The sequence below is a fragment of the Lepisma saccharinum genome, chromosome 7, assembly GCF_977018435.1.
Source record: "Lepisma saccharinum chromosome 7, izLepSacc3.1, whole genome shotgun sequence".
NCBI lineage: Eukaryota > Metazoa > Arthropoda > Insecta > Zygentoma > Lepismatidae > Lepisma > Lepisma saccharinum.
Window position 1 is genome coordinate 30,733,806 of NC_139235.1, and position 15,012 is coordinate 30,748,817.

Genomic DNA, 15,012 nt, shown 5'->3' on the forward strand with positions numbered 1-15,012 from the left:
CCACACGAAAATCCAGCGTTGTTACAGGATTTATTACGTAAGGTAAAACAACGGCCAATTTGTAGTATGGGATACGCTGCCGCAAATGACGTCTCACTTTAAACCCAATGCTCTTTCTTTTGTACTTATTGCTTAATTTTTATGGTTAACTCTTTGCACCAGTAATCATTTCCCATAAATTTGGCTTCTTTCTTGCATGCGAATTGAATTTTTTTAGACAAAATGATATAACATGATATAATGTATATTTCTTAGGTTTGATATAGATAGGAGTGTATTTGAAATTTGTTTGTAGATTTTATGTAAATAAAATATATAATGGGCATAAACAGGCATATGCAATGCTGTAAGTCCAATAAATATATTGATGATGATGATCAAAACAAGACAAAGAAAGTTCGTAAATTTATTGCGGTTGGAAACTTTGACAAGCATCCTAATAACGATTTTTGTTCCGCCAAATATAGTGCACTTCGTAAAATAACTTGGTGACATGGCAAGGCAGGATAAGTGTGAACATTTTGTAGGAATATGCCTTGTAACTTTCAATGTGCTTAGAGATTTGTGTACATAATTATATTTTATAACATTGGTTATTATCTAAAAATAATGATGTGAACAGCAAGGAAGTAGTGCCACTTTCAACATGGCGAGTTCTATGCGTACGGGAAGGTCTCCGTGTTCAGTGATACATCGAATCGGCGAGACGGTTTGTTTACAGAAGGTCTCAAGATTGGTGATTTACACTTTAGGCTTACAATGTTAGCTTGTCCATTGCAAAGGACACCCGTAAAAAAGTCAAACCGATAATGCGCATGCTCGTATCCACTCCAATTAAGACAACCAAACCAACAAGGTGAATATATACAGGTGGATCAATCAGGCACGGTGTGTGTTATACTTTTATTTGTTGGTGGCGTATTTCTTTATAGCCTGAAAGTGCTGGAATTCATTTTCAAGAGAACATCGTAAAATCGAGACGAGAACGAGACTTGCTCTCTAAAAGTCTCGTCTCGTTCAAAATTACTAAATGAGAATGGAAAAATGTCTTCTAAATTGAAATTTCTTTACTATGAGAATTGTTCAGGTGCAGTTGCGTGCCCAGGATTTTCGTAAGGAAGGGGTTGCGTAATCTTTCTTTCACTAGTCAGCCCTCTGGGCTAAAGGGAGGGGTTTTGCCCCCCCGGGCACGCCACTGTTCAGGCATGGCTACCATGGAGTGCTGAATACTGCTTATATGTTTTGTTTAATAATCAAATATTTGTTTCAGTAAGTATTTTTTTAAAAGCGTTTTGTGTAACTACTATTTCCCCAGCCTTTTTTGGCGGAGTGGTTTGCTTAACACCTCACGAAAGCCGATGTCCCACGTTCGAGCCCTGGATATGGGGACGGTATCGAGACTCTCGTCTCGTGTAAAGGTCTGCCTCGTTCTTGCTCTCTTGTTTCTAGTTACGACTATTATAGATTAAACTTAAATCAGTTTTCCATGTCTTTATCACACACATATGCGACTATTATGCTGATAACATGTTGTAATCGATGACCTACGTTGATGACGTCACATGTACTAAGCAGAATCTCTGCTCAGGCCTTGTATGTGAGAAGGCGTTGATGCTTCTCCCAATTTATCATGAGAGGGGGGTGGATTTGTGCATACTTATACCCTGTCCTAGCTTCCTCTGGAGCAAGGCCGCACAGAGCGGTAGAGAAGTGGGGGAAATCGAGTGGGCAGAGCGAAGCAGTAACGTTGCTGAGTAGGCTGGAAACTGCAGTCGCTTTCCATACGCAATGTCGTTCCTCTCACGTGTTCATTGGTGGAGCCGTCTCCCGCCACTAGCTGCGCTGAGACTTGTTCTCGTTCGCCTACTCCAGAGATAACTGGGACAGAGTGTACCTTTCTTAATCCTTTGTAGTAATACTTAGGCTTTAGTGTTTTAAATTCATCCCATGTTGTTTCAAGTCTCGCTTATTAGAGGCTAGGTGAACCCTAGAACCCATCCATGCACTTCGCTGGAAAAAAAATCCCTAACTGAAATCACTTCCCTTGGGAATCCAACCAGAGTTTTCCGCATTCCAGTCAGACGACCAACGGACTGGACCATCGAAAAGAAAAGGGTAGGTAAGAACAAAAAAACTACCAATATTATGTAATTTGTTTGCATGTAATTCGTTCTTATTAACACACAAGGTACTTAAGTTGTATGTAACATAAATAGTGACAAACCGTTCGGTAATACCAAATACGGTACCTTCAAAATACCATTTCTAACATATATTCTTTACTGAATTTACACAATTATTATAAATAAACACAATTCTATAACACAGAAAGGTCAATTCTGTTTACGCTTAAAATTTTAACACAAGGGTGACAGGGTAAGATACACAAACCAACAAATCTAACACGATGTGGAAATATTTATAAAAATTATCCATTCTTTTAAATTTTCATTCTGCTAACAATGTACCCGTGCGGTAAAGAATTTTTCAAATTTTGAAAAAAGGAAATATTTGTACATTAGTGTAATCATGAAATTTACAGAAGAAAACTATGGTATATTTTTTATTGTTTATATTGCATTCTTGTGTATGATTGGAATATTCTTTACGAGTGCATTTCTCTTCTTCACTTTTGATAAAGTTATTAATGTTTGATCCGTTTGTAGTTTTGCCTTGATATACTAAGTGCACGTGTATTAATTACAGATGGTTGTAACAGATTCTTCCTGATTTAACTTCCCTTAAAATTCGCTTCTTCACTTAGTAGACATTCTGGCCCTTTTTAGCAGCTATGGGCAGCTTCTCACCCTTCAGGTATGGATTGTGCTCCTGAAATAAAAGTCATATTAGCTATTAAAACTACCAACTGAAAACAATCCACTACACTAAGTTCTATTTTACACAAATGAAGAAACATGTATAATATTAATTATAACAAACGTATTTCATGAAAGAGAACCACAAGAATAAATTTTACTTTGTTTTTGTTTTACGTTTAAAAATGTATTATAATTTATAACTTGCACATGCCCTTGGCGATCCAATATGGCAACTGAAATGCGGTAACAGATAATCTACATACATAATATTTTAGACAAATTTTGTACTGCTTTTGAAAAATAAGCATGGTAATTATGTGTTTGTCTTTAAAAAAGTCTAGTATATTGTCAGAAACCGTATACATTGCCATCTACAGAGCAGCGCTTTACTACAAGCAAAGGAATTCATTTTGAGAACTGAAATTTCGGAAAAGGTATTATTCAATATTGAATTACGCCTTGGGCGTACCCGATGGAGGGAGTTGTCTGAGTTCATAATCTCCTTTGGGGCCAAACTTTCCTAAAGAGGCCTCCCCGATGTCGTAATGATAGCGTCGCCGACTTGTAATCAAGAGGTCCCGGGTTCGATTCCCGGTGGAGGCACATAGTGGTTCGGAACCCACTTTAAACTGTACGTCCAGTCCCGATTAGCCTTACTGTGCATAAAGTGGACTTAAAACACCAACTCAATAACAATTTCCTAAAAAGAAACATCAAAATGGAGGAAAAATGATAAACATTACTACTGGCTGCTAAGAAAAAAAAAAAGAAAATCCCCGCCCACTGTACTTCCTTATGCATGCTAGGAGAATAAATGGAAAAATTTGTAACTAAAGTTTGTAAACATGCACAGAGTAACATACACAAACGGTGGTGTGAGGACACGAATAGCGCGATGGAATTTCATTATCTAGGGGCTCATCAATCCCTTTGATAGTCAATGAATGAGAGATTATTGTAGTTTTTTCCTCACTGTTCAACAGAATGCAATTCAGCCTACTAATCGGATATGCAAAATTATTGCCTGGGAACTTCTGTTATAAACATATGGATAACTGTTCATTTGGAAGAATTGAAATTCATTTATTAATTGATATTACTACAAAATAACTGCGCCTTACATTTTCCCAAGTACTTTAGAATTCAATTATTATGTATGTAATTGTAAAAATTATAAAAGAAGTAGCTAGCAATGTTAGGTTTTTGTAACTTTTTAAAAAGTTAATACTGCCCAGCCATCTATGAACAGAAAATAGAAGTTTGATGGTTCTAGAAGCATAATTTGAAATGTCTAAAAGTTACATATGTGTTTGAACTAATACTATGAACAAGTTTGTATTCATAGTAAGACGATGAGCAACTCAAGAGAAAATTTTCACCCAGGCGAGGTGGAAGATTGCCCCTCCCCCTACTTTCAATTGCATCCAAATTATTAAAATAGTGTTACTGCCATCAAAATAATAGCAATCTTTTATCAGCTAAAATTGCCCCACGATTTTCCAATATACTTCATGTTATTCACCAGTACCTTCAATTAATTCTTATGCCGGCCTCGGTCGAGGAGTGGTTAGCACTTGTGAATGTCCATTCATCAATGCCATCATATCATCACTCATCACCATCTTCGCGATTAGACAAAAGTGGCAAAAAAGTGAAGTAAAGAAGAAAACAAATCAATGAGACTATCATGAAGAATAAGATTATTTCACCTACAAGTTATTTTTTTGTACAAAAAATAGACTCTTTTTACAAATTCTTATCACATGATTACATGAAAAATAGATATACAGTTTGGTTATAAGTCCACTTTATACACAGGAAGGCTATTGAAGTGGAGTTGGAACCACTTGTGCCTCTACCGGGTATCGAATCCAGGATCACTTGATTACAAGGCGACGACGTTACCATTACGCCATCAATCAAAGACAGCCCACAAGTTGCCAAGACATGAACTGCTTCATTCGGAACAAAGAATGGGAGGAGAAAGGGCTGTTTCACTTTCTGATTGGGGGAGGAAGTTTGACAATTTTTATTGCCTTTTCTCAATTTTTTTTTCTCGAAAATGGCACGAGGCCCGAATGTTATTCCTTTTCTTTGTGTTAGTAACATATATTTAGTTTATTTATTGCCTTATGCTTTTTTGAGATAGGCCTAATTTTAATGTTGGAAATTTTCCCTATTTTGAGTATTTAACAGGTTACATTTGCTAACAGCATCAATATCCAAGTAAAGTGCTCTGTTAGCTTGTCCTAAGAGGGAAGTTTCCATGCCCAGTAAACAAATTTTTGGGGTACTGTTGCTTAACCAAGATAATGATGGCAGAAAAACAGGGAATAAGTGCATTTTGGACACTCCTTATTGCCGCATAACAATGGTTAGCAACAATGACCCTTCATAACAATTGAATGTAGTATATAAGCAAACAGTCTCAACAGAAATTTGGGGGTGTTTATGCTTTCCAAAGATACAGCACTCCAAACTTACTCATGTTTCACTTTTCATGAAAAATGGTGGGTACGACCTTGAACTTAAAAATTTTCCACAGGAGAGGGGAATTTTTTTCGACCTAGGAAAATAATCACAGCAATCGAAAAATATAACTATCCAAATGTCACTTTTTTGTCTTAAATTCAAAATAATGACTTTTAAAGTGCTAATGGCCATTGCAAATTTAACCTAATTAATATAATTTTAATGATTCAGTTACTAGAAATATATTTATGATGCACTAAGCTGCAACTTACAATCATCTTTATGCATGATAACATATTTAAATTAATATAAAGAATAAAGGTTGCGTACAGTTGGGCTAAACCGTTAAATTTTAACGGCTCAATATTGTAAAATTTACGGTTAGTAAGATTTCAAAGATGTTTCGACTGGATCTGGATCCCGAAACCAGTAATCGAATTGGGCCGGTATGGTATGTCGGCAGTAAATTAAGATGCCGAAAAGCATACCGGCAGAAAATATTTAAAATTGGATCTTATTTATTGAAGCTGATGGTACGTACAAGTTGGTAAGCAATGTCCAACAATATACTCTTTCATTTCTTTCTCTCTCTCTCTCTCTCTCTCTCTCTTGCACGTTTGAGTTGTAGCGTACAGACAGCACCCTGCACTCTTCCTCCTACCCGCCGTCCAGGGCCGAGCGCTCCTTGTCGATCATAGGCAGTGGAAGCGTTTGGGTTCCAAAACCGGGAGGGGGGGGGGTGCAAAGACAGTACTATCTGGCTGCCTTAGCCGAAACCATTGACAAAGTGCGTTTCAACGTAGTAACATCGCCTCGACAATACATAGAGAGATGTTTACGAATTATGTAAGGGTTCAGAAAGGAATTAAAGCCATCCATGTACTATATCAGCAAAAATAGAACATATCAGGAAAGTATTTATCACGTCACATTAGTAGATAAAACTTGTTTGTAAACCAGTAACTTTATTTTAGATCATTCAATTAAATTAATCTTCTTAGTAAATATTATAATTAGCACAAATAATGTAGTGTCCACAGCATTAATCAGGATAGTATTCACCAATAATAGTATTATTGTACATAGTATTATAAATATAAATGTAGTAACTGAATGGTTTGTGACATTTTCTAGTACAATGAGGGTGCTTTGTAGAAAGTGCAACAGGGGCCAATTTTCTTTACTCCATTTCGAAACGATTTCTCGTGAATTGTAAGAGCCATCACAAACACAACACAGCAAGCGGTAATAAACACAAGCGAAATACCACAGGGTAGTTTAGCGAGTGCTTCTCCCTGCTTCCCCTCTCGCGTTTGGAATCGTCCCTTCCAGTTTGTTTAGTCTTCCTTGGCCGGACTGTATATTTCGCAAAAGTGCAAAAGTGGCGAAAAGTGGGGGGGGGGGGGGGCAACTGCGCCCCCTCGCCTCCCCTAATCGCCGCCATAGAACGTCATGAGAAAGGCAACAATAGCACAAAGAATGTGCTAAGAAGTTCCAAATTGAACCAAATAGAGGAATCAATTAAGATAATCAAAATGACGTAGAATCAACCAGCAACGTCTTTAGAATCTTCTTTCTAATCTTTCTTCTTTTTCTTCTCTAATATGCAAAAATGGATGTGTGCGTGCCTGTGTGTTTCTTCCAGCATAACTCTCGGACGCCTGGAGCGATTTCAACCAAACTTGGAACACGTATCACTTGCAATGTCGAAAGAAATACTGTGGGGGTAAGATACCCCTGGCATCCCTATAAGTGGGAGAGGGTGACATGCAAAAAAAAATCGAAAACGACCGATATTAGTGTGGAATCCATAGTTTTCGGGGTCGCTAAGATGAATACTGACACTCCCAATTCCGTTCAACTCCCAAGACACCCGTGCACCCCTAGGGGTGGGGCGTGAAGGGGTGACATGTAAAACGATCGATATTAGTGTGGAATCCATAGTTTTCGGGGTCGCTAAGATGAATAGTGACACTCCCAATGCCGTTCAACTCCAAGTTCCCTTTACACTATAGTTAGAATTCATTATTTTCCTGTCTAATAGAAGATTGGGATAAATAAATAAATACCCGGGCAACGCCGGCTAATCAGCTAGTTGTATATAATATTGGTAAGAGAAGGCGCCTTTTTAAAGATTTAACTTGCAATATATTAATTTTGTGGTCTTACGAACCTCTGCAGTAGTGAGTGGTTTAAGTTATTGTGTGGTGATAAAAGAGAGAGAATGAGAATCAATGTATTATTTAAGAAATCACAAAGAAAAGAATCGTACGAGCATACCGGCAGTGATTTATATCCAATTCGGCCACTATGGCCAAAACCGCACGTTCCGGTACCTTTGATACATTAGCAAAACACATATCTTACCAATATAGCAAAGAAGTTTGAGAAAAAGCTACAGATGGTGCTGTGTTAGAACTTAAAATAAATCTAGCATATAAAATATTAAAGACAATGACACTTCGCTTTCCTGTAAGAAAGTTTTTGATCTTTTATCTTCTGTTGAAAGAATTATTACTAGAGATGACAGTTAGTGATCAAGGGGACTAAAGTATGCTCTAAGAGGAGAAACTATTACTAAAAGAGGGAAGAAAAATTGAAATAAAATTTGGAAAGTTAATCCCTGGAAGATATGAAATGCCACTAAATATAAAGAAATCATGATTAAAACTACATATACGCAGTTTATATTACACCATGAAGGTCTGACTTACGCAGGGGGAGCTGGTGGGGCTACTTCCCTTCCCGAAATTAATACAGTAAAACCTGTCTATTCCGGAACATGATGGTTCCGAGCAAAATTTTCCGTCTTAACAGTTTTCCTTCTCATACAGGGTTGACTTTAAATACAGTATAGAGCGCTGGAGGAAATAATGGAAAGACATATTTACATTTCGCATTACTTATAATGTAGAGTACTAATGCATGTACGTACATGAATAAAAATGCGATACAGTCGCAATAAGCATAGCAGAGAATACAATTATGTAACTACACAACATGTTGGTATACTTTTTACAGTATTGTAAGAACGTGCAGTACGTACTTATGTATCTTTTCGAACCCGGGACCCCTGGCGTAGTAGCGCGATGTGCATAGAGGGAAAGAGAAAGATTGAAAGATGGAATAAGAGAGGTGAAGAAATATTGAGATAAAAGTGAAGAAAAAAGAAAGAAACAAGGAGAGATAAGAAAAATAGAAAGATGACGAAAGAACAGAGGAGAAATAGACAAAGAAAGGTGGAGAAAGAGGGTAAGAGATGAAAGAAAGAAATGGAATCGTAACAGCTATGAGTATTGTAGCGCATTCTTTCATATCGACAATGTTACCGATAAGCGAGTGGCAACAGAGGCGTGTTCCACTTACAGTATTGCATTGTTTCCTTGCGAGCAAAAAAAATAAAGGAAGAAATTTTAGTCTTACTGAGAATAAAAACATCTCGTTGGTCTTTAAATGGTATTCCGTTTCCGCCTTAAGCAGGTCATTTTCAGGTATAAAATCGGTTCGTTCTGGGGACTTTTTTCCCTCGTATTTACAGGTTTCCTTCTTATAGAGGTTCCGGGATATGCAGTTTTTACTGTAACAAAAAAATCAATGAAAACAGTGAAGAACTTGGGGAAAACTCAGTGTTCCCCCTTCCCCAAAAAATGACCCAATAACAATTTATATCCTTGAACAACTTTTAGAACGAAAGCGAAAAATGATAATTGCGAAATAGTTTATTGTGTAGCCCCTCCCACGGTACGCAGCTATGCAATGTCCACATTTAGAATTCTATCTCCGTCTGGAATAGAATCCTGCGTACGCTAGTGGGAGAAATTTTACTACAGCTTGTGAATTGTTTCTAGAAGATGATAGAATGGGCTAAAAGAAGAAAGATGGGAAGAAGCAACAAAGAAAGGGAAATAGGTGGTGAAGGAGCAGAGATAATGTACTGTTCACGGTACAAAATATGCTCTACATGAAGTTACGTACCTTCTTGACCCAGAATTTCTTGGCCACGAGGCTCTTGTGTTCGCCTCCAACCTGCAAGAGACAATGCAAAGATCTACCTCAGTCTGAGCTGTGAATGCTGGGCTTACAGCTAAGCAGAAAGTAGACCTACACAAAGCTGTTGCAAACTGGATTCTGGAACAGGGGGGTGAATTCAGGTTGGTTCATAATGGTGAGCCAAGGTCATAAATAAAAAAAGTAAAGGTTTATGAGTAAATTGTTATTATTACTATTACTACGTATTTTTGGAAAATTTATAAGGTTAGTATTTATAAGGTCAGTATATTTAGAAAGCCCTGTATGTATTTGCCCGATTTTGTTCGCAAACACTTGTATTAATTTGTTAAATTTATTCGCAACCCCCTGTAGATTAATGTGATTTTTTTCTGAACACCCAGTATCAATTTGTTGGATTTATTTCTAACACCCTACTGAAAATTTGACAGTTTAGTTGTTATATCATGTAGAATGTGTTGAGAACACCCTGTATGAATTTGTCCACTTTATGGGCATCGCCTCAGCATGAATTTTTGCAACTTCTTTTCAGCGCCCTGTATTAATTTTGCCCAATACTTCAGAACACCCTGTGGATAAATTTGTCGAATTTAATTTGAACGCACTGTATGCATTTCTGTATTAAAGCAATAGAAAACTGTAAATGTTTCCGAGTGTACATGTAAATGTACGAGGGTTGGTCGTATTTTATAGTCACCTTGAATTTCTCCAGTATGCGGTCGAGCCCTGAGAGATCTTCGTTGGGGCTTCCCCTATCGAGGTCGTGGTCAGAGCTAGGGCAGTCGAACATATGCTCCGTATCACACATACAGTCCTGAGATGCCTGGTACTCTCGGCTGAACGCTGCGGTATTTTCAAACTCCTCTAAGCAACCGTCTTCCGCTAGAAAGAGAGAAAATACATTCGTTTAACGTATTGAAATAATGGATATAGGCACGACAAAAGTATCCTTCACATTTGAAACGAATTCAAAGCGAAGAAGGTCAAACGTACCCGGCTCGAATCCTGGTTAAAGCATCATTGTTTGTCCCATCAACCAGTTCATAATTCGTCCATTCCATATCGTCGCGATTCATTCTAGAGGTAGAAAAGCGATGGAAGGATAACACAAATGGAAAGAAACATCAGTTTATTTCAGTAGCTCAGATTTCACGCTGTGCACAAGATTTTGCTACATTTTTGTTTCATTTTGACCCCATCCCCAGCTCAAAAGATTTCTCAATTTCACTGATTTTCGTTTGTGAACAATCCTTTAGCAGTTTATGCTCGGCTAGGCTAATCGAGACTGGACCTACAATTTAAAATGAGATCCGATCGGAACAGCATGTGCCTTCATCGTATGGAACTCGAGATCTCTTGATTATAAAGGAACAGCATTACCGCTAGACAGGGGTGTCCATCCCCCCCCCCCCCAAGGCCGTGGAGGCATCCCTTCAAAGTCGTTCATCAAAATACTCCCCCCCCCCAAAGAATTGTTCATCATACTCCACCCCTATACACACACGAATATAGTTTGGATAAACACCCAGTTATTGCATGTGGATAATTTGATTTCATTTTTTGAAATTAAATTTTCTAACAGTATTTTACAATTATCCAGTCAGTCGTAGCACAGGTACACATACAAGCAAAACTAATCGTGCCGGAAATCATCCAGCATTGAAATTAAAATAAAAAAAACAGGCATTGTTTACCACTGGCCGAGATGCCAACAATCGAAAAGCGCATGACATTCGAAACCTTTCATTGTGGTTGAAATTAAAAGACTAAAGAAGGAAAAAGTACGGCTCACTTTCATGTTTGCTACAAGAAAACAGTATTCTTGTGAGTGTTGTTAAATCGTGAAGTAGATTCTGAACATCTAATAACCATAACTAAAAATCAATAAAGAGTCAATCAAACGAAATGATCCCCCCATTTTTGGTTAAAGATATGTAGAATCGGTAGGTAAACTATGAAATTTTGTCCCCCCCAAAAAATTCCCGCGACGCAGTCGCGTCATCAATCCCCCCTTCGCATAGAGGAAGTTTCAATTTCAAATTTAAGAAAAGCTTCCAAATCATTATTTTGGAGATAAACGTAGATCCCAACGAAACAATATGGCAGAAGAATTGAGGCATGAAAAATAGCTTCACTCCAAAATTTCCTCCGCTGAATATCACTGTCGTCAATATTGAGCACTTCTTACCTGAATAACCGACAGGGCAAGGATTTGGTGGGTTGCAGTAGGCGGGCAGCACGGCGTCTGTCTTCACTTCCTTCTGGTTCTTGATCGTGCCGTCAGGTTTCAGGCGCTGCTTGCCCTCGCCAGCACCACCTAGCGAACGAAAGAGGTACTTCGTCAATATCAAGTAGAGAAAAATCTTGTAGCATAGTGAACCAAGAGCAATGGTTAGTTTACAATCGTTATAGTGCGTCAACGCTACGGCTATTTCCTCCCTTCACCAATATGGACACAAGAGGCTCAATCCCCTGAACAACAGCATAAATCTAATATTAATTTACAAGTTAAAATTAATAGATTGTTAATTTTACGGAGATGAAATCGATCTACTGATAAATGTAAATCACAAAAACTTTAATTTGGCTCTGGGAGAAGGGGGGGGGGGTTGGTTAGGAACAAATTGCCCAGAGTGACACTTACCCGGAAATACAAATATGGAATTGCTGTAATCAAAATGTTATTGTTTTTATCTGAAAACTGGCCTTTAAAATTTTCTTTTTACGATTCACGCAATACATGAAATTTTCTATACAAATTCCATTCCACTTTTGGCCGCTGTGAAACTATTATGACCTAATTTGAGATTTCAAAGGTCAGTGACACCATGCAAAAGTTTAAAAAATCTATCTTCGGGCAAGTGTCACTCCACAAACACGGACAAAACAATACAACACAAATTCAATTATAACACCATTAAGCCTTGCTTCCATGATTATGAAAAACTAAATATGCTGACCAAGGCAGTAATTTATTTTATTAAAAACATATGGGACCAGGGTTGTTAAAGGTTCAGGAATTTTAAATAAATTCAATTCCGGCCCAGGAGAGAAAATCAGGAAGCGTAAATGGATTCTGGACCGTAAAGAACATTTTTTATCTGTAAAGAACGTATTTCAATTTGGTCCAGGAACATTTTTTCAGACTGAATTCAAATTCGGTCCAGGAACATTTTTTCCGGATCAATTTAAATTCGGTCCAGGAACCTTTTTTTGGCTCAATTTAAATACGGTCCAGGAACATTTTTTCAGGCTGAATTCAAATTCGGTCCAGGAACATTTTTCAGGCTGAATTTAAATTCGGTCCAGGAACCTTTTTTCCGGCTCAATTTAAATTCGGTCCAGGAACCTTTTTTCCGGCTCAATTTAAATACGGTCCAGGAACATTTTTCCGGATCAATTTAAATACGGTCCAGGAACATTTTTAGACTGAATTCAAATTCGGTCCAGGAACCTTTTTTCCGGCTCAATTTAAATTCGGTCCAGGAACCTTTTTTTGGCTCAATTTAAATACGGTCCAGGAACATTTTTTCAGGCTGAATTCAAATTCGGTCCAGGAACCTTTTTCCGGCTTAATTTAAATACGGTCCAGGAACCTTTTTTCCGGCTTAATTTAAATTCGGTCCAGGAACCTTTTTTGGCTCAATTTAAATACGGTCCAGGAACATTTTTTCAGGCTGAATTCAAATTCGGTCCAGGAACCTTTTTTTGGCTCAATTTAAATACGGTCCAGGAACATTTTTAGACAATTCAAATTCGGTCCAGGAAACTTTTTCCGGCTCAATTTAAATACGGTCCAGGAACATTTTTAGACTGAATTTAAATACGGTCCAGGAACCTTTTTTCAGGAACAATTAAAATACGGTCCAGGAACCTTTTTTCAATGAAACAATACGCAACTTGGACCGAATTTAAATTGTGCTAGAAAAAAGGTTCCGGTCCTGCAGTGGAACCCAATAGAACCCATTAGAATTTATGGATACCTGGACCTCGAACAGCCCTGCAAGGGACTCGTCCATCTTTATAGCTAAGTCTGCTCTGCCCAATGCCTTGTGGGAACAAACGTCTACCAAGAAGTACGAAAACGAGTACCGTGTGAGGCGAAATCTAGCAGGCGGGAAAATACAACACAACTATACTCTATGGCGGTATATCTGGAGCAATGCCGCCCATAACAGTAGAGTATACTCTGTCCCAGCCATCTCTGGAGTAAGCAAACGAAAACAAGTCTCTTCGTAAGTAGTGACGCGAGACGGCTCCAGCAATGAACACCTGAAAGGGAATGAGATTGCGTGGAGGGGGAGAGCGACTGCGGTTACCAACCGCAATGCGCGCCCTTGCTCCAGGGATAGTTGGGACAGAGTATAGGGAAGAAAGCGAGTGGGCGGTAGCTGCAGTCGCTCCCCCTTCACGCAATCCCGTTCCTTCGCACTTGCGCATTCGTCGAGTACTCTCGCGCAGGGACTTGCCTTCCTTCGCTCGCTCCACAAATTCCCGGGACAAGGTATAGTAAAATTCTGTTCACAAGATCTGGCGCACTCGTTTGAGTTAAAGATCAGCTTCGGAGCCGATCGAATGTGGCAGTACAGCCGAAGTATAGGTTCGGGAAAACAGCACTCTGCAGTGTTGCTTACCACGAAAGTTTTTCACTGGATGCAGAAATTTTCTGACTTGCCGAGTGAAAAGAAACGGTTGCAGGAAAGCTTTGCAATTTAATTATTAATGCAATGCAGTGTCCAGTTTTAAAAGAGAATGGCCTGAAAAAAGTCAGGAAAATATGTTCGAGATAATCAGTATCCCATAACTAATAAAAAAAAAGAAAACTGCATCAATCCTTTCGCTTGCGAAAAGCTGATGTTCATTTGAAAGCAGAGGGGAGTGGATGATGGTTCCATTACCTCTTTCCCTAGAATAAAGTAACAGCAAAGTCTAACTAAGAGGACCCGGGTTCGAATTCCGACCTGAGCGTGGGTGTTCTTTGCGAGTGTCTCTCCATCAATTTTCCCATATCATCATTTATCTTCTTCGTCGCGATTAACTAAAAGTGGAAGAAAAGCGATGCTAACAAAAAATAAATCAAATTGACTGGCAAATCCAGCAGGATAACTAACCTCTGTGATTCAGCCTTTACACTCTTAGATTAACAAATGGAATCTCTCAAAGAAGTCACGTGCATTTCCTGACATTGACGTCGATCTCGCATCAGTCGGAGACTGAGAGTGCATAAACAAAGCCGGAAACGACACTAACCTGTCATGTACTGGTGGCCAAAGAGCGAGCTATGCTGCAGATATTCCTGGTCCCTTATCGATGGATGTTGGCTTCCTCCCAGGGACTCGTAATCGTGCAGGAAAGAGTTTTCGTCGTCGATTTCCTTGTTGCGTCTAGCGGACAGGATGGCATCTAAAGGAATCTCCGAATCCAACCTAGTGAAATCAGAACATTATGAAGCCCTGCCGCATTGCTAAGACAAGAAGTTTGATTTCAACTTTGAAATTTGACATTTAGCCATGCTGAGCATGAAGTGGACTTTTCATAAGAGGAAACTCAAATTCATTAAATTTGACATGAACTTTATTCATCAATATTTGACTATGCGACCATATTTCATAATTTGCAAGAACCAAGCAAATAGATTCTGGCGACAAAATATTTGTTTAATAGGCGACAAACAAATCATAATTCTTCTTTAATTGTTATTATTTTATTAAAA

The 15,012-nt window shown here is 38.4% G+C and overlaps 1 protein-coding gene across 2 annotated transcripts in view; it reads right to left on the minus strand.

Moving 5' to 3' along the window:
* Positions 1-2,143: 2,143 nt before the first annotated feature.
* The window catches only part of 7B2 (Secretogranin_V domain-containing protein 7B2), a 31,062-nt gene continuing 18,193 nt past the window's right edge, over positions 2,144-15,012 (minus strand). The window contains exons 4-8 of one of the 2 annotated variants that reach the window (XM_083125838.1): positions 14,550-14,725; positions 11,488-11,616; positions 9,997-10,181; positions 9,267-9,317; positions 2,144-2,829 (exon numbers count right to left, since the gene is read on the minus strand). In XM_083125838.1, coding sequence (XP_082981964.1) covers positions 2,761-2,829; positions 9,267-9,317; positions 9,997-10,181; positions 11,488-11,616; positions 14,550-14,725 — 610 coding nt within the window. In that variant the 3' untranslated portion in view covers positions 2,144-2,760. The remainder of the gene's footprint in view (positions 2,830-9,266; positions 9,318-9,996; positions 10,182-11,487; positions 11,617-14,549; positions 14,726-15,012) is intronic. The other variant, XM_083125839.1, reaches the window with a different exon arrangement.